This window comes from Xiphophorus couchianus, chromosome 5, assembly GCF_001444195.1.
Source record: "Xiphophorus couchianus chromosome 5, X_couchianus-1.0, whole genome shotgun sequence".
Taxonomy (NCBI): domain Eukaryota; kingdom Metazoa; phylum Chordata; class Actinopteri; order Cyprinodontiformes; family Poeciliidae; genus Xiphophorus; species Xiphophorus couchianus.
The window spans coordinates 30,879,243-30,898,890 of NC_040232.1; the positions used below are offsets into that span (position 1 = coordinate 30,879,243).

The 19,648-nt window shown below is 37.4% G+C and overlaps 2 protein-coding genes and 1 long non-coding RNA gene across 3 annotated transcripts; 2 read left to right on the forward strand and 1 right to left on the reverse strand.

Annotated features, from left to right (window-relative positions):
- Window positions 1–249: 249 nt before the first annotated feature.
- Window positions 250–5,645, reverse strand: LOC114144692 (uncharacterized). Its single transcript, XR_003595523.1, has 3 exons — window positions 5,417–5,645; window positions 5,225–5,276; window positions 250–2,302 (listed from the first exon to the last, which is right to left on the reverse strand). It is a non-coding gene; the product is annotated as an uncharacterized LOC114144692 (long non-coding RNA).
- LOC114144662 (uncharacterized) lies at window positions 3,006–11,525 on the forward strand. Its single transcript, XM_028017737.1, has 5 exons — window positions 3,006–3,136; window positions 3,276–3,599; window positions 5,752–5,793; window positions 5,953–6,080; window positions 10,326–11,525. Exons 1-5 carry the CDS (start codon window positions 3,061–3,063, stop codon window positions 10,638–10,640), a joined length of 885 nt encoding a protein of 294 aa, XP_027873538.1. The 5' UTR covers window positions 3,006–3,060; the 3' UTR covers window positions 10,641–11,525.
- A 1,622-nt stretch (window positions 11,526–13,147) lies between these two features.
- LOC114144668 (CMRF35-like molecule 7) lies at window positions 13,148–18,502 on the forward strand. The gene is given in 6 exon segments (XM_028017744.1): window positions 13,148–13,320; window positions 15,772–16,074; window positions 16,260–16,295; window positions 16,397–16,422; window positions 16,424–16,505; window positions 17,288–18,502. Coding segments are annotated over 6 exon segments (765 nt in total). The 5' UTR covers window positions 13,148–13,277; the 3' UTR covers window positions 17,563–18,502.
- Window positions 18,503–19,648: the final 1,146 nt, after the last annotated feature.

Below are 19,648 nucleotides of genomic sequence, written 5' to 3' on the forward strand. Positions count from 1 at the left end.
AGATATTGGGTAAAATTTAAAGCTTCAACAAAGTCCAGAAGTCCAGAGAACCGATACGGAGAAACATTTCTGAATATTGTTTCTCAACATTGAGAAACAACATTGAGAGTTATCATGTCTCAATAGCCAAGAGTTTACCTAGCAATTGGTGTTTCAATTTTTTTTTTTTAAACGAATAACCAACATGAAAATAGCAAATCCAATCATCACTGATTGTGTGAACTCCACACACACTTCAAGCACCCTGGATTCTGCACTTCTCTTCTCTTTGATTTTTAAATGAAATGCAAACTTTAATTTAAAAGGAGATTTGGGACCACTGAGTAACGGCCCGGACCACAGGTAAGAAATATCCCTGATGTTGGAGTTAGGGATGTGAACTTGCAGCAATGCTTCATAGCATACAATACTGCATTCCTGCTATTCTGGGCCCTTTCTTAGCCCAGAATAACAGGAATTCATTCAATTTGTGTACTAAAAATCTAATTTTACCGCTTATGTATAACAAAACTAATAGTTTAAATTTCTTCCTTCCCTGTGCTCCTGCAGTACGTTCATGATGCCTCCTTTTCAACTTATCTAAGAATTCAAGGTTTAAAGGAATTTGAAATTTTGTGATATCAACCAGCCATTTAAAAATATAGAATTCAAATTCAAAAATACTTTATTGATCACAAAGGGGAATTAAATGTAGTAACTCATTAATTCAGATTCTTAAGAGTTATTGTGGATTGCGATGGTTGTTGGCAGGAAAGATCTCCTCTACAGGCCTGTATTACAGTGAATCTGAAGAAGCCTCTGACTGAAGACACCGTTTTCCCTAGTCAGTCTCATGAACAGGATGGTCAGGGTTGTCCATAATTTTATTGGTTTTATAAAGAATCCTTTGCATCATCACCTCCACGGTTTCACAGTCGTCCCCAGAACAGAATCAGCTTCTTTATCAAGTTGTTGAACCTTTTTAGGTCCCTGGATCTGATCCTGGAGATGCAACAGAGAAGCCGTCCATAAGCAGGGACAGAGCAGACTGTACTTCTTGAGGAAGCTCGGATACTTCAAGGTTTGCAGCAAGATGCTGCAAATCTTCTATAAGTCTGTCGTTGAGAGTGTCATCTCTTCATCCAGCAGCATCAGAACCAGGGACCTAAAAAGGCTCAGAATTTTGTGACATAAATTGTTGTATTTAAGCTTTTCATATCGACCAAATTTTATCACAACCGTCTAGCAGCCGTTCATGATACGTTTCACCTGCAAATTCGTTTCACAGTTCCAAATAAGTTTCTCAACTTTGAAGACTGATTTAACTCAAAATCTGAAAGAATACAGTCAAACCAGCCAATCACTGAAATGGAAACATCCAACAAGATTAGCATAAGAGAAGTTGAGCCGCCTAGTGCCAGGTGGCTCAAGAAGAAGGTGCCGTTCAGCACTTGGTTTGAGGAAAACAAACATCGTTTTCCGGAAAATCCTGAAAACCTAGACGATTCAGTGGTCCCTGTAAAAGAAGCAATCTCTCAAACTCAAGAGAGAGTGGATGAGCAAGGGGAGAAACGGCCACCTGTGACCAACAACAATAAGGAAATTATATCTGTTGGAAACTGGGTGGATGAACTACCCCCAGTAGGTGAAACAATTTCTGCTGAAAACCCATCAGTGGTCACTAAGAACAAATCTGTCTCTGAAACACAGAAGACCGTGGATGAACTCAGAGAGAAACAGCCACTTAAGCGTAAGCAGAAGAAGATGATACCACTTCAGGCCTGGTTGGAGTTGCACGCCCCCTTGATGAAAAGGTTTCAGACAAAAATACCCAAAAGCAAGATGCTTCACTGGTGACCAAAAAAAGAGTCCACCTCTGAAACACTGGAGACAGTGAGAGAGAAGAAACGGACCATCTAAGAGTAACCGTGTCAAGAAGACACCAGGAATATGGGAGGATGACAACGACAACAAAATCATATCATATGGAAATTGGGTGTATGACTTAGGCCCAATAGGTCAAATGATTTCTCCAGAAACCACTCCATGGGCCACCAAAAAAAGAATCCACCTTTGAAACACTGGAGATTGTGCATCTACCAGAGAAGATACAAGGATGTAAGGATGTGAATACGACCCCAGAAGAACATTTCTAAGCAACATCTATTTGCATGACTGCAGAATCTTCCACTGAAATAGTTGAAAAGCGTGATAGTTCTGTGTCGGGAAAACAACATGATGAGGCAGCTTTCTTGGAAAAGGGGTCTTGTACCATGGAAAGTGAGATCTCTGCTCCACAGCTGGTCGCTCGGACAGAATCCGTCTAAAAAACACAGGAGACAGTGGGTCAGTGATCAGGCAGCGCAGTGTAAGCACGCAAATAAGACATTTTGGAAAACATGTCCCGAGTCAGAACCTCCATTAGAGCTACATTGTTTTGTTGAAGATGTTGAAATGCAAGGTGTTTTAATCAAGGCAAAAGAAGGTGATCAGGTCGCTCCCTTAGAAAAGGAAAGTTTTCCCAAGGACACAGTGACCTCTTTACCACAATTGAAGAAACAGCCATTAAATGACAAGGAGAAAACAAAACAATGTATCACTTTTCCTGAACCAGACAACATCCAGGTGGAGAATTTACCTGAGGTCTCCAACAAGCAAACCAAAGACAATGTTATCGACCTCCAACAGCATGTACACGTGCTGCTTCAACAGTTGCAGAAAACAAAGGCATCCCTATATGAGGAAATCAAAAAGAGAAATTTGGCAGAGAAAAATAATGAACACTGCTTGACACAGCTCCATCGTGATACCAAGACTTTATTTTAACTTACGGATGTGCTTAGAACAAATGTATCTAACAAAGCATCTGTCTCTGTTGGCACAGAATAAACTGTTATTTTAACACAACAGCAGCTTTAGCACCCCAAAAGCCACAAAGGTTTTACTTTGGTTTAGCTCTATGAGAAAGAGGAAGGCGTTTTTGAACAGGACCAGAAAAGTACCTGACTCAAACAGAAGATTTTGCCTCCTGGTTGGTGTGGACGTGTGACAGTGAGTGTGGGAATTGATGCCAAACTGGAAATGCTGGGAGAAATGGGGATCTCATGGAGAACAGCTCTAGTTCTAGTCATCTTCATTACTTTTCTACAAATCCGAGGTAAGCATTGTCCTCTCTACTTCGACTTTTTTAGTCAGAATTTCCAACACTGGTTAACATCTTGCTGAAAGCTTTGCTCGCTTGACTGCTCTGATTAATTTATATCAGATATGCATTAAAACAATATATCTTTTTCCAGCTCTGATGTGTGACAAACCCACAGTTGTTTCTGGCACTGAGGGTCAAATGTTTGACTTCATATGCGAGTATCCAAGCGACAGGAAAAACAACACCAAACACTTCTGCTGTTTAGACATCGAAGAGTCCTTCGTTCAGGTGGTCCGAACTTCCAAACACAACGAGTGGACAAGAGAAGGACGTGTCTCTCTTTACGACAACACTACAGCGGGCTACTTTATCGTTAGGTTGGATGAACTGTATTTAAACGACAGCGGACAGTACTATTGTGGCGATTTTGGGAGCGGTGATCGCATCATGAAGATACATCTGAATGTCTCCCAAGGTAAAGTTGAAAGCATCGAATCACAACAGAATATTGAACCTTAAATTGTGCCGATTTCAGATTATAACTCAACATTAAATCTGGTTGTTTTTTTTTTTTGGTCAGAAATGATTGCCTTGCAACATACTACATGCAAATTCCGCTTGTACATTTCACCAGCTAATGTGAGAAACATTCGCTGTTGACCTGCTGTGGTTTAGAAATGACAGGTAGCACAAGCCATAAATGAGAACAGAGTAATATTAGTTTTCCATGTCATCTTCTCCTTTTCAGAAGTTTCAATTTCTGTAGCAAAAGGCCTGCAAGACCACGTCAACATGGAAATGAGAACAATTATATTTGACTTTGTAAAAAAAGAAAAAGTGGCAAACGAAATGCTGCATTTCCTTTGCTAAAGTAGCTCTGTATGTTTTTCACTCAGTACCTATGAAGAACAAGAGACAGAGTTTCCAAAGAATGGGATTTTTGGCTTTCAATATGCATAAAGCCGGCAGAGACATACCCAAATACAACTTTGACGCCCGTGTTGGTCTAATTCGTAAAATCCCACTGACGCACACGGAGGTTTGTGGGTGTAAGGTGACAAAATACAAAGGAGGTCAAGTTAGATGAATTGCTCTTGGCTTAAATAAGCCAAAAACAATCTCATGCTGCTGTTATTACAGTTTCTGCATGAAAACAACATGTTTACATTTGATATTTGAAAATATTAGTAATTCATAACTTTTAAACTTCAAATAAATCCCTGAGTTTATGAAGCTTTCAGCCGATACACATCAAATAAACATCCCTGAGCATTGTTTTGTGTAAAATTCAACTGGAGATGAGATACAGTCATGTTATTTATACGCTGCTCCTCTGTACTTACAGCTACAGTATGTCACTTTTATGAACAATATGTTTTTTTACGTGTTCGTTAAAACTGTCACCAGGTCATGACAGCTTGTCATGGGACAGATAATGTGTGAAAAGATCAATCTCCTCCGCCTCCTCGCTGAGCTGCTGTTACCATCTAAATGCACCGCTCTGATTCAAAACAACACGGCAAATCCAGCAGGCCCAGATGAACTCTGTCAGATTTGATTTCAACACTTTTATATAATACATTTTTACTACAACTCCAACAACAAGCCTCAATTACAGAGATATTAACATTTACATAATCATTTTTGGAGCTTGAATCTTGGAAGAAGAGTGAGGGGGCCAAGAGGGACTGATGCTAACGACTGGCGATTCATTCTCAAGCAAACTGGTGATTATATGCAAAAAAAAGGCAATAAAGGATTAAAACATGCTGCAAAATGCATATGAGAAGGATATGCTGGAATATCCTGGAATATCAGCTGGAATAGTGACAACATACATTATGTCTGGTATCAGTGTGGAATATGCTTTCAACATGAAAAAGCCTTTTTTCAAAGTTTTTCAAAGAAAAAACAAAACCGGGATCAGAAAGGTTGATAACTCTGACAAATATGTATGTACACGTTCAAGATGGTGAAAAACGTACACCGGATTATTACAAATCTATTTAATTAGCCAAGAATCTGACTGAATGTTCACCTGCTCGATATTTTCCCTCCAACACTTAAACTCCTCAAACATTCTGCGTTACCTGTGATTACCTGTGATTCTCGGGGCGGAGTCAGTGAATTAACTCCGTCAGTGTTACAGCCGCTGTAAGAGTTCAGAGTTAAGAAGTCAAGAGTTACTGACTTCATCTCAACACCTACAAATTACCAGTCAGAACCAGGAGGAGGGTTCTAGTGCTGTCAAACAATGCTGCTACATGTGCTAATGGTGGAGAAACAACTTACAGTTACAGGAAAAACGTTAATTTGCCGTCTTCTGCGTACGTGCTAACTAGCCTTAGCATTCTAAACATTACGTGTTAGCGGCGGCGTCGCAGAGATGAAAGGGGAGAGGATGAGTCACCCCACTGGAGCTTGTGATTGGCCGTGCTCAGACCCGCCTCCTGGCTCTGATTGGTTGTTTCTAGTAGGCACTGGGAGAAGGCAGAGGAGATCCATTTTTTCACAGATTGTCATATACTGCCACGACACAGTGACAGTTTCAACAACTATGTAAAAATGTATATATATATTTTAAAAAGTTACATACTTCAGCTTCATTGCATTGTTACATTTTCCAGTGTATAAAGTCCCTGCCTCCACCATGGCTGCACCAGTTCACAGTGAGTATTGGTCTTTGACCCCACAATATTGTTTAGTAATACTTTTGATGTGTTTTTATATTCTTTTCTGTTCAATACATTACTTTGATACGTTCCCATATACTTTGGTCAGTGTTTTGCTGTTTTAAAGTTAATTCTTATTTATTCATTATCATACAGAGCTCACCATGCAGCTGTCCCTGACCATTATATTGTGCGTTGGAGCGATGATCTTTGTGTGTCTGTTCACAATATGTCTTCTTCTGGCTGCGAAGCACAGGAGATCCACCCCTCGCCAGAAAAGAGAGGTTGGTTTGCAAAATAATTGAATAAAATAACACCCATTGAGGCCTCAAGTTAAATATCTGGAGTAACTTCTCTTTACCATTAACAATGGTTTAGTTTCTCTTAAATCTGTAAGTTGCTCTACCATCCTTTCTTATATAGATATACAAATGTATCAGTCAACTGTGCTTTGTTTGTACTTATCTGTGCTGATCAAAATGTTATTTGTGTGGGCATCATTTAAAGAGGTTAGCTTTTAAAACTCTTCCAAAGTTGTATCTGTGAGCTCTGAGCAATAGAGTACTATTCCAAATAAAGTTGAGAAAACAGACTAAAAAAATAAAACCATATTCAACAAAACTGTAAAAAGATCTTGTTGGTTGTAGTTAATTTACAGTCTCTATTTCATTATTTAGTTCCTTCCTTTCAAATATAAGCATTAGTATAGGAGTAATGGTTCATGTCTGTTGAGCTCACTAGTGGGGTTCCTCAGGGATCCATTCTTGGTTCTTATTGTCTTCACTGTACCTGCTGCAGCTTGGTGCTGATTTTTTAAAGGGGAGGGAAAAAAAGCTATCCTCTCCCACCTCGGACGATCAAAGGAATCAAAATCTGTTTGATGTGTGCAGACATGTTGAATATGAATCCCTAATCTCAGCTCATTAAGCTCTTCTTTATTTCCACTTTGTTCCTTTTAACTATTACAACCTTTGAACTTTGACATTTTAATCCACTTCTGAACTTTATGTTTTTGCTGTCTGAAGCACTGCTGACAATGAAATATTACCGTACCGCCTTCTGCCTTTCAAACGTGTCTAATTTTTGTGGAGATGAAAAGACTTTTATTTATGTTATTTATTATTTATGTTTATTTAACTTAGAGGTGAAAGAGGATTGGAAAAAGATATGGCACTTATTTCTAATATTTAGTGTAAAATATATGAGAACAAAAAATATATATAAATTTCCCAGCGTGCAGGGAGAAGTCAGATATTTGGGGATCAAGTTATGGGAGTTTTTTTTCATCGGCTTTTGTCTAAATTTTTTTGAACATGTAGGGTCTCTCTTTTTGATAATGTAGACCTTGCCTGGCAGTATTTTTATGAAGAGTTTTCAAGACTAATAAATAAACATGCTCCTAAACATAAAATTAGGGTGAAGGGGAGAAATAATCCTTGGTTTTCACCAGCTATTGGGACTCTGCTTAAACAAAGAGATGCAGCCTGGGCTAGGGCAAGAAAAAACAATGGTGAGGAGAGCTGGCTTTGGTTTAGGAAATTGAGGAATAAATGTACCTCATTAATCAAGACAGCTAAGTAAGACTATTTCCTTGCCGAAATGACAAAAAATTTAAATGATCCAAAGAAATTTTGGAAATCAGTTAAATCAGCTACTGAGCAAGCACCACTGAGTGACTTTCCAAATTTTGTTTGGAAAAAAGTAAAAAGGTGTCTGATAAATTAGAAATGTTAAATTATTTTAATGAGCATTTTATTTCTGTAGGCTCTCTATTTGATGATTTAAATTCATTTAGCCAAAATGTAAATACTGATGAGCTGTTTTTGAATAATGAGTGTAACTCCACCACTTTTAACTTTCCCCCTATTTGTACAGCTGAGGTTCTCAGAGAATGGAAAAGCCTAGACACCAGAAAATCGGCGGGGCCAGATAATCTGGATCCTTTTTTTCTAAAGTTGGCTGCAGAGTTTATAGCAGAGCCATTATCTCATATTTTTAATCTAAATCTAATCTCTAACAAAATCCCCAGTGTCTGAAAATCAGCATTTGTTTTGCCTCTATTCAAAGGTGGGGAATCATCACAGGTTAACAATTACAGACCAATTTCTAAACTGTGTATCGTAGCACAAAATTTTGAAAAATTAGTTGCAGATCAATTGAAGAATTGTTTAGATTCTAATTGTGTTTTACAAAATGTACAGTATGGTTTTAGAAAAAAAACATAGCACTGTTACTGCCACGTTAAAGGTTTGTAATGATCTTATCCAGGCTCTTGATAACAAAAAACATTGTGCTGCTTTGTTTATTGATCTATCGAAGGCATTTGACACAGTAAATCACACACTTTTAATTGAAATTCTACACATGGTAGCTCTCACATCAAGCTACCATGTGGGTAGCTGATTATTTGTCAAACAGAACCCAGAGAGTCCAATTGGCTGGTGTCACTTCTTCTACTCTCACTATTTTAAATGGCGTACCTCAAGGCTCAGTTCTGGGTCCGCTTTTATTCTCTATTTATATAAATAACTTGTGTGACAATCTGTCAAATGCTTTTTACCATTTTTATGCTGACGATTTAATAATATACTGCTATTCTGCATCACTATCGCAGGCAATACAATATTTGCAGTCTGCTTTTAATGTAGTTCAAACACTCTTACAAACTCTGAAGTTGGTTTTGAATGTGGACAAGACGAAAGCAATGGTTTTCTCACATGCTAGAAAAATACCAGAAACTTCCCGATTGCTTACCACTGCTGTAGGAGCACAAATCGAGTTTGTCAGTAATTATAAATATCTTGGTTTTATTCTAGATAATGAACTCTCTTTTAAAAATCACATAACAAATCTACTATGGACATTGAAAATGAAAATTGGGTTTTATTATTGAAATGGATCTTGTTTTACACTCAAAGCTAGAAGAAAATTGGTAGCAGTGACATTCCTGCCACTTTTGGATTATGGAGATGTTTTATATATGAATGCTTCGACCAAATGTCTTCAATCATTAAATACTGTGTATCATTGCGCTTTAAGATTTATAACCGGTGGTAGACGTCTGACACATCATTGTGATTTGTACGCAAAAGCTGAATGGCCACCTTTAAGTGTACGGAGAAACAATCATTTAATGATCCTGATGTATAAATCTTTACTCAGTCTAACCCCAGCATATTTATCCACTCTCCTACATAGAACTGTCAGTTTTCGTTCTCTTCGCTCCAATAACATTATTCTTCTGCATGTCCCACGCATTCGAACTGAAAAAGGGAAGCAGGCATTCAGTGTGTTGGCCCCCACAGAGTGGAATCAGTTGCAGTCTGAACTTAAGATGTCGGAAATGATTTCACTGGACTTATTTCGAGCAGTTCTTAAAGATAGGCAACAAGATTCTATGAAACAGTGTCATTGTTTTTAAATTGATTTTATTGTTTTATACTTGTGCATATGTATTAATTGTTTTTATCTTGTAACCAGGTTGTTATGTATTGCAAATTTTTGCTCAGGTCCCTCTTGAAAATGAGATCTAGATCTCAACGGGGTTTATCTGATTAAATAAAGCAATATAAAATAAATAAATGTAATCTATAGTCCACAAGGGGGCACTGCAGCATCCTCAAATCCCTAATTCCCTCAGCTGAAACTCAGCGGTCAAGTCCTGTTGCGGTTTTTGTCACATGTTTTGTCTGGACAGCTGACGTCATGTTCTCCATATTAGGCGCGGTCAAGCTGCCACAAGAAACGATTGCTGAAACGATTTTCAAATGATACAACTAAACGACTGCACAGAGGCGCAGTTGGTAGCACTGTTGCCTTGCAGCAAGAAGGTCCTGGGTTTGATTCCCAGCCCGGGGTCTTTCTGCATGGACTTTGCATGTTCATCCCTGTGCATGGTGGGTTCTCTCCGGGTACTCCGGCTTCCTCCCACAGTCCAAAAACATGACTGTCAGGTTAAGTGGTCTCTCTAAATTCTCCCTAGGTGTGAGTGTGAATGGTTGTTTGTCTTGTCTGTCTCTGTGTTGCCCTGCAACAGACTGGCAACCTGTCCAGAGTGACCCGGCCTCTCGCCCGGAACGTTAGCTGGAGATAGACACCAGCACCTCCCAAAACCCACTAGGGACAAGGGTGTACAGAGAATGGATGAATGAATGGATAACTAAACGACATCACATTTCACCAATCTTGTTCATCTTCAGTGCTGGGCAGTTCTGTTTCCTGTTCATTAAAAATAGTTATTTGTAAGTCTCTTGATTGCTTGTTTAATCACTCTGAACTTCCACAACCACAAGTGACCTCATGTTCTTTCAGGTCGGCACACCTGGTGCTTTTAGACGTGTTAAATACAAGATGTAAACTGAGTGTTTACCATTCTTATCTCCTTGTAGTTGGGTGTTATAGATTAAGATAAAAGTATAGAATCACACTATCTGCCACCTTATGCGAACATTTAATTGATCTTATAATGTAAAAATCTGCTCTAACTCCATGACTTGTTCATTGACGCCACTGACTTGTCCTCCCTGTAGACGTCGTCTGACTATGAGACGATGATGCCCTCGGCGGCAGCGGCACCAGAGCCCTGCGGGTGTTCGCATCCGGACTGCATTGACCTCTCCGCTTTGCCTCGGCCACCTTCTGACCTCTACTCCTGCTTCACAGAGGAGCATAGGGAGTCCACCATCTCTTGCAGCCTCGGTGAATACGTCGATGTAGACGTACTGGGACATATCTGCCAGTACCAGCTTCTGGACCGGGGCCGACTGGAAAACCATGTTTACCACAGTCTTCACGGGAGCTGCAGCTCCAAACAACAAGCTCCAAAAGAGCAGATTGTCCACTGATATACTGTAGCTTATTCCAGGAACAGTGTGTGGGTTGGTTGTTGGTATTAAGTTATACCAATCTGTAAAAAGTGACAGACTTTTCTCTCAGTTTTATAGTTTGAAGTTCCTTCAATGACATGAAGGAAGAAGTGCCAGACTTTTCTCTGCTCCTTCTACCTGCACGCTGCTGACCTACTTGCTAAAAGAAGGTCATTACTTTATTGTGAAAATGTACAAAATTACAGTCGTATTAAGATATATTCACCTACTTGGATGCAAAATCAACTTATCTGACAATATGGACAAATTAAACCGTTTTTTCTTTCAAAAAAATGTAAGAAAACTGAAAAAAGTTTTAAAATAATTTTCAGCATTTTGATGAGTCAACAAGGATCAGGAAAACAATGTCATTCAGCTACAGTGGAGGGATTTAATCTAAAACAGACATTTTCATTTATTTTCTTTCAATACTATTGGAAAGGCAGATTTCTCATGTCACGCTCAGTGAAATGAAACAGATTTCTGTCGGCTGTTTGTGATAAATGAAGAAGGTAAATTATCAGAATTATTTGCATCTTATTAAAGGTGTTTGCACAGTTGAAAGCGGCTTTAATGAGATTAAAAAATGTGCAGATGTGTTCTCTCCAATGATGTTAAGCATAATGTGAGCTGTCCCTCTCCCACCTGTTGCTGCACACTGCCAATCTGATAAACTGCCACAAAGAAAGTCTGTTTGGAAATATTTCCAGAATCGAGAAAACATGATAAGGCATTGTCTGAAACTGGAGAATCATCCATCATAGTGTTTTTAAAAGATCACTATAAGCAAATTAATACACTGAAAAAAAAAATCGAAATATTTTTGAACTGGTTTCTAATGCAAATATCTTAGTTGACCTAAAGTAGAACCAAACTAACTTACAAGTTCCATTTTTAATACGCAGGATGAGATTTACAAACAATTTTTTTAAGTCAACAACTTCATGACATTTATGAAAAAGTGCTTTTTCCACTGGCAGGTTATTTCACTAATGTGGTAAAAATGTTTTGTTAAACTGCAAGTTAGTTTGGTCTTATTTCAAGTGTACTAGGATTTTATGCACTGGGAACTACATTTTGTGTTTTTGCAGTGCATCGCCTTGATACTTGTGTTTTTTGGAAGGACAGAACTGGATAACGGTTTATCATTCGAAACAGTAAACACTTGAAATCCAATACTGTATTAACTTTGATCTGTGTTTACTTTAGATTTTTGCTTTGGTAAGAATTGCAAAAAATTAAATAATTGTAATTATCAATATAAGTGAGCTGTACTTGCTACATTTTTGTTTTAAATAAAAGCAATCACATCATGCTAGACTGTTTTGTTTAAGTTCTTCTCCAAGTGTCGTGAAAGTGTGACATTTTTAGGCAAAATGTACCATGCCAGTGTCTCAATGGCACAAATGAATGATTAGTGACTGAGCCTGACACTTTGCATGTATCGCCTTCTAAGACCTGATTGGTTTATTTTACATATTGTCCTCATTACCATGGAGTAGATCAATCATCCAGGACATTCTGATGTGGTCAAATAGAAGGTACCTGGACTTTTCCTCTTATTTCTTGAAAATGTTTCACCCCACGTCCAAAAGGCTTCTTTGGTTCTGACTGCGGGTTGGAATATCAAGACTTGTAATTTATAGAAAGAGAACAATGAAGCTAGCAGGAATGTTAAAGGCACTATTAAGATCACATTGGTCTCTGCTTTTTCTCTGTATTTGGTTCAGTGTTTGGTTTGTTGTCATTTGTGCGTACACAAGGATGATCGGTTCCTCCTGGCTCTGATTCTTTATCCCTCTCAGATTGTATCAGCAATATATAGTGACAGTTTTAACAAATATGTAAAAAAAAAAAAAAAGGGGGGGGGAAAAAGACCATTTTAAGCATCTAAAGTTGGCTCTAAAAAGAAATATTATGAGAAAAAGAAAATCTTAAATTTGTTTTTTGATTAGTTTTGGTGTTGGCAGTGAAATATCAAAAAGAATAAATGTAGAAAAGTACTTTTTGTTTGAAATACAATTATAAGGTTTATAGAGCACAACTACAAGTAAGAAGGCCATCTCTTGGGAAGCAGATGGGAAATGGTAACAGGGAAGGAAACTGAGGTTAAAGCTATAATCTATGCTCAACTAAATTGGCAAAAGCTGTTTTTATTTCACACAAGCAACTGGTTGTGTAGTGAACCAGTCAGCAGTTCACTGCAGCCAGGTTCTGTCAGCAAAACAGGACATACTGTTTCCTCCTGTGTGTACCACAGCATAACGCAAATCTACAACTTTGCAAATCTACAAAAGATTGGAATTTTACCTCTTTCTGGCGATGAAGAGTTTCTTCTGGTGTAATAAGTTCTTTATGACTTATTTAAGTTGACCAAACATTGAGGTTAGTGTACCAGAAGAAGTTCCTTCTATCACGCAAATGAGCTAAAGAAAGAAAAATGTGAGAAGCAAAGGAATGTCTTCATTTTAAAATAGAAGATTGGTCAGAAGTGGGGAAGTGCAACAACAGCAAGGAACTTGAGTAAAAATAAAAGCAGCTGCGCAGACAGATTTCCTCAATCTTGATGTCTGGGTTAAGAAAACCGACGCAGGACGTGCAAACCATCTGGAAATCATGAAGAGGAGTTTGGTTCTTTCTGTTGTCCTCGTTCTGGAAGGTAAATTCACTTCGATTTATTAATTCATCCCCTGAAATCTTCCTCTCTTCCTCATCTTTTGTGGTTGAACATTTCTCTACAGCGGTTTAGAAACTCACTTGGTTCTTCTGGGGGTGGAAAACAACATTTAGGGCTTTAAAAAAGATATAAATGAATGTGTTTCACAAATGTACTATCCATTTTTTCTTCTGTAAAGTTTATCACCCTTTGAACACAGGAGTGCTGTGAAGCTGTTCTTGTGGATGTGTGTACACTGTAAACAATTTGAGCAGCTTTTAGTTGCGTCTACTATCTTCTACTCTTTAAGTTAAACAAATTTAGCGAGTTTTAGATTTCAAACCTAAATTTATGTGTTTGTGGAAGATACATTTACAGCAGTAAGTTGCGTTAACATTTTTATTAATTTTGTCAAAGCTCCAAGAGTTGAATAAATTAGAGTTTTTAGGTAAAAAAAAAAAAAAAAACTGAAAGCAGAAAAAGAGAGTAGTGAGAATTATTTCCCAGAATGCTTAGCGGCGTGTTTTTGTATCTTGAGATGAAAGTGCGTTACATTGATCTGAGTCTTGTGTGTTAAGGCAAATGATTATTTTAATGAACTGACAGTTTACGAAGCGTAAGGATAATGTCCCGTTCACACTAAATGTTTTTGAGGAGAATTCATTATAATGCTTAAGAAATTTCATTATCAGATCAGAAATTTTGTTCATGCAATTTGAAACAAGAATTAAAATTATTCTAAAGTAAAATAAGTAGTTATTTTAACTTGATATTGAGTAGTACGTTTTTTAGTTTTTTTTTTTAATTCTTGCATATAGTGAAATAACTATTTGGCTTAAATTGCAGCATTAAGTTAAAACTCACCAGTCAAGATTAATGAACTTTAAGAAAAAAAAAAACAATGTTTAGATAACTTGTCTCTTGTTGTTAAATCAACTTCATGAACTTTAATTTCTGAGTTAAAAACCAATAAAATTTCCTTGTTGACTTGAATTGCATTTTCAAGGCAGCAGGTGGACAAACATTTTCAAGTTAAACCAGCTTCAAATGTTTCACAGTGTAGCTATCTCTTTAATGTCACAGTTTGCAGCGGTGAAAAGATAAGCACAACATAAAAGATGAAAACACAACATTTTACGCTTTATTTTTTATCGCTGAAAATGGCTTCATTTCAGTTTTTTGCTTATCTGCTGCTAAGATGCGCTGCACCCTTATCTGTTGGTAGCGCTCGCAAAAATGTGTAAAAACCCTTAAAGATAAATAAACCTTTGACTGCAGTACAGCAATCTCACAGTGGAAAATGCTGCGGTTCCCAGACAGTGATCTTTGTTTACCTCCATTTCCATCTTTATCATGTGTACGTTGGCAAAATTAACTTATGACCTAGTCGAGTTTTGTTGTGCATCATTTTGAAATATTGCTTTTACGACAGGAACTACACACTACTTGTGTAGTTCTTTGTCAAGTAACCCCAAAGCGCTTCACAGACAATCAGTCTTTCACCCATTCACACACACATTCACACACTGGCGGTGGTGAGCTACTGGACGGTAGCCACGGCTGCTCCGGGGTTGCACTAACAACGGGTGCACTGACCGCCACCAGCAGACAAGGTGTTTAAGAACAACTGAGTGTACTAGCTTAAATTTACTGCGAGTTGTCCGTTTTTTACAACAAAGTTCAAAAATATTCATACACCAAGAGTAACATCTGATTAACTATAAACACGTCACACCTTGACTGAATGCTTTTTGCCTTTCATCTTGTGGACAAAAGGCCAGTAACACTCAACTAAACTACTGAGTGAAAGAAGAAAGGACGATGACGACAGTCATCTACTAAAAGGTAAAACAGTAAAAGTAAGAAATGAACCAATAAAATGGTGCAACACTTCAGCATGAACTGCAAAAACCCGGTTTATTTGAGAGGAATTTGGAAATGAGCCCGAGTCTGTTTTTAACCAACTGAGATCAGTTTGATCGAAGTGATTTCACAGTTTTGTCATGACAAATGCAACATGTCTGTCAGCGAGGTTAGCGGTTAGCACAGTGGTCAACATGTCTGACACTCTTGACAGCTGCAAATGTATACATAAAATGCTAACAATTCCTTTAAATTCTTCACTTAACGTTCATTTCTGATGATTAATGATTTGTCAGGGTTGCCCATGATTGTGTTACCAGAGAAAAGCAAACAACAGCCCCAAACAACCCAAACCTGATATTATCTCAAACGTGTTTTTTCCTCCACTGAATACATGTTTTCAATATAAGATTGGATTTTGCTGCTGGTACAAAAGACAAACTTCTTTAAGGCTCTGATCTTTGCTACAGGCGCCACTACGTGTTTATGGTACTAATCTGTGAAATTCAGAAACGTCACACTTGGAGGATTTTTTTGTTGTTGTCAAAAGTCTGTTCAGAAATTGGCTTTATGTGTTTCTGTTTTGTCTAGGGGTCTTTCAGACTGAAACCACGTCAGTAACAGGAACTGTGGGGGGATCAGTCACAATAACATGCTCTCATTCTTATGCCACCACCAATGTCAAATATTTCTGCAAAGGAACGTGCGTTGACGCAGACATCCTGATAAAAAGCAGCACGCAGCGAGAGGGGAAGTACTCTATAAAAGATAATGGGAACACATTCTATGTAACAATATCAAACCTGGAAATGAGCGATGGAGGAGTTTACTGGTGTGGCATTGAGAGAGTTGGAGTGGACACGTACGGCGAAGTGACCCTCACTGTAGCAGAAGGTGAGTAAAGTTGTTCCTGTGGGAGAAGTAACATTATGACTTCTTGTCGAGATAAAAATATTAGCTCCGTTTCCTTTTGCTGATGAGGAAGCTTCTCTGAACCGGGTTTGTTTCGTCTCAAAAGCATGTGATGAAATCTGGAGCATGAAAACCTGTCAAAGTTTTCCTTTTGCTTTCTGTAATAGAGAGTCCAGGAAGCAACCTGAAGATGATGGATTCTAGTAAGCATTTCCGTCTTAGTGCCTTATTGATAAGAAAATTTGTTCTTATCAGTCTACCGTTGCTGAGCTTGTTTTTAATTCTAGTTATATTTTTTTTCCAGGTCAGATGGTGTATCTTGGAACAGGTCTTGGGTGTGGCGGTGCTGGCTCTGGCGACCGTCCTGCTGTTATTCTTCAGACTCAGAAAAAGAGACGTCAGCATGTCGAAAGGTGCAAAACACACTCACTGAAACGCACTTTTAAGGTGGTGTCAAACACACAGAACAAAGAGAAACTTGCCCATAACCAACCTACTAGCACATTTAAACACATGTTGATCACAAGTAAAGTTGACAATATTTAACAGGTTTTCATTAAAATTTACATTTTTCAACATTTTCTTTGGATATAAAAAAAGACGAGACGTTTTATTCTGCCGTCATTATCTGGTGCCGTCTTTTGAGGTCAGTCCTTTTGAGATTTTTCCAAACTCTTTTCTACAAAGCTGAAGATCGATCACGATTAGGTCTGGAAGTCGGTTTCAGGCAGAGTTTCTCCGGCTCACGTCACTTCGAATGTAACATGAAGTGATGGAATAAGTGATTAAAAACACTGACATGTTCACGACTTTAAAAGCAACCACTCCGTATCTACTAACATTTTATTTTCTTGCCTATATTGGAAGAACAAATACAACGGAGTATTAGGGACACGCTACAAAAAACTAAGAAATAAATGAGGATAAAGTCAAGAATTTTATAGTCAGAATATTATGACTTCATTCTTGTAATTTTTTCTTCTTTTTGTATTGTCTTAGCATCGCCCTAATACTCCATCGTATTCAAATGTCTAAATAAAAACTTATTTGTAACAGAAAGAAGTGAGATGTGAGAACAAATGATGTATAGTAGTTTACTGTTTTTATAACTTATTCTTGCTTCATGTTTATCCGTTGTAGTGTATGAATGTTGTCTGGTTTGCAGAGTTATTCTGTGTTTCCTCGCTCTGTTCAGGAAAAAAAGATGATGTTACGTATTCGAAGCCCTCAATCCAGAAGAAATCCCAACATGCCAACGCCGCGTCATCAGTCACTGGGGAGCCAGATTTCAGGATCAACGCGGGTCAGCCGGAGGTTCTGTACTCCAACAGCCGTTCAGAGCCTGAGATCCAGTCAGATGACCTCTGTTATTCCACCGTCATCTTCAGCAAACACCCAGCCTGCAGCGCTGCCTCTCCTCAAACCGAACTGACCACATACTCATCTGTCAACTCCAAACCTGTCGGCTGAACAGCTTCAAAGTTCAGACAAATATCATTTTTTCACATCTTTGACTGAGAAAATTATATCTAGTGATTACAGCAGATGTTTTTTAAGTTTATTCATGTGTCCTATAAATCAGAATATGTATTTCACTCAGGCTCAGTTGTCAGCTGTTTTTTTTTTAAATTATCATTATAAATTATTTCAAACGCTCAGCACAAAAAGATTTTAAAAATATGCGAAACTTTTATTTAATTTCATACTCAACTTTTTTCCTTCTTATTAGCTTTGAATACTTTGGATTTTTTTTTATTTTCCTCTTAAAGCAACATTAATTATACAGAAAATTACAATTTAGGCTAAATAGTTTCATACATGAAAACTCAAAAGGAGCAAAGAAATAAAATTTCCATGTTGTTATAAAAAAGTATATAGAAGTTTTTCAAAAATTGGTTGGAATATCTAATTATATAATCTAACTTTTTTTTTTTTCAAACAGTGATCCAACAAAAATATTAATACATATTAAGACAAAACTCTGTTCATGTTAAGTCAAAACAATACTGTCATCTAGTGGACAGTTTCTAATTGTCAAAAAATACATATATATATATATTTTTTTTTACTTTCTTGATTAGTTGCTCTGCATTGTTGCACATTTTTATGTCTTAGAAGTTTCAGTGGTAATCTCTCTGGTTTGTTTCTTTTAGAACAAATCACATATAAATAAATGTTTTTAATGTTTTTTTTATTTGATCATTCATTCAAATTCTAAAATTATTCCAATAAATTATTTGTTTGAGTCAAAATCTTTATAATTTTAAAATCACCTCGTGGGTGACATGTTCTGAAATCAAGTGCATAACTTTTTTTGCCATTTAAGTTTTGTCTCAAAATAAGTAAATCCTGCGCAACATTTTGTAGTTAAGGATCAAACCACAGGTGGAATAAACTTTGTTTAAAAATGCTTTTGAACCAAAATGACCCCACAGTTTTCTTTTTGTTTGTTTGTTGTTGTTTTTTTACATAAAATATGTTGTTATCTAGTGATCAATCTCTATAACTTGGTTATGAACAAATATTTAACATGAATGCAACATATGCATTTAAGCAAAACAAAAACAAAAAAAAAGCTCTTCATAAATAGCTAACTATAAAGCGGATGTAAGTATAAATTTAAATAACTTGAATCGTTGCTGACCATAAGAAATAATTCGCAGCATGTTGGTGAGATGATGTGATGAAGGAGCTGAATAACTAATGTTACGCATTTCTGACTGTTTGTCTCCACATCCTGTTATGGAAACAACATGCAAATGCTTTAAAATTCTGTGGAAGAATTGGGTTACAAATAAAAACAGCTTTTTTTCCTATCAAACAGGTTGTAGGCTGTTAAATTACACAGGGTGTGTGTCACATTAACGGTGGAAAAAGACGTGTAGTAATTTACTTACTACCCGAGTAACACACACACGCCCTCACACACATACACACCCACACACACACACACACACACACACACACACTCACCCACCCACACACACACACACACACACACACACACACACACACACACACACAGTCTTTCCTTCCAAACTCAAGGCAAAAGTTGAAGTGTCCATTAAAGATAACAATAAAAAACCATTTTAAAACTATACTTCTCTGACAGAGGTCCAGACTGAACAGAAACTATCCTCACTCAATGCTGTAAAGTACGTAACCTATGTAAATTACTGCAACATTTTAAGAATTTACATATCTGTTGCTATTTGTGTTGACCTAGTTTGGTGCAGCTTCATATTCTAAAAGAGTTATGAATTTCCATTCTCTGAGAAAATAAGATCTGAATTCATCCTTTGATCAAATGAACAGCATAAATTGCACAATAAATAAACAGGCTTTTCGGTAATATTTAAATGTACTGTCAAAGGCCAGAGCAAATGTAGCTGAGAATGAACATCGTGACTTGAAAATGGATGTTTGTATAAGTTCTTAGTGAAATTCGACTGAGTTTGAGCGATTTCACAAAAACGTTTAGAGACTTACACCAAAATACTTGCAGCTGTATCTGGTAGAAAGGAAGGCTGAATACAAATCTAGATCACACTATTCA

What these genes read in the sequence shown, in the direction of transcription:
- LOC114144662 (XM_028017737.1), top strand. Translation starts at nt 3,061, where the DNA reads ATGCTGGGAGAAATGGGGATCTCATGGAGAACAGCTCTAGTTCTAGTC. An exon ending in ACATCTGAATGTCTCCCAAG is followed by an intron (nt 3,600 to 5,751) that starts GTAAAGTTGAAA and finishes TACATTTTCCAG; the next exon opens with TGTATAAAGTCCCTGCCTCC. An exon ending in CCCCTCGCCAGAAAAGAGAG is followed by an intron (nt 6,081 to 10,325) that starts GTTGGTTTGCAA and finishes TCCTCCCTGTAG; the next exon opens with ACGTCGTCTGACTATGAGAC.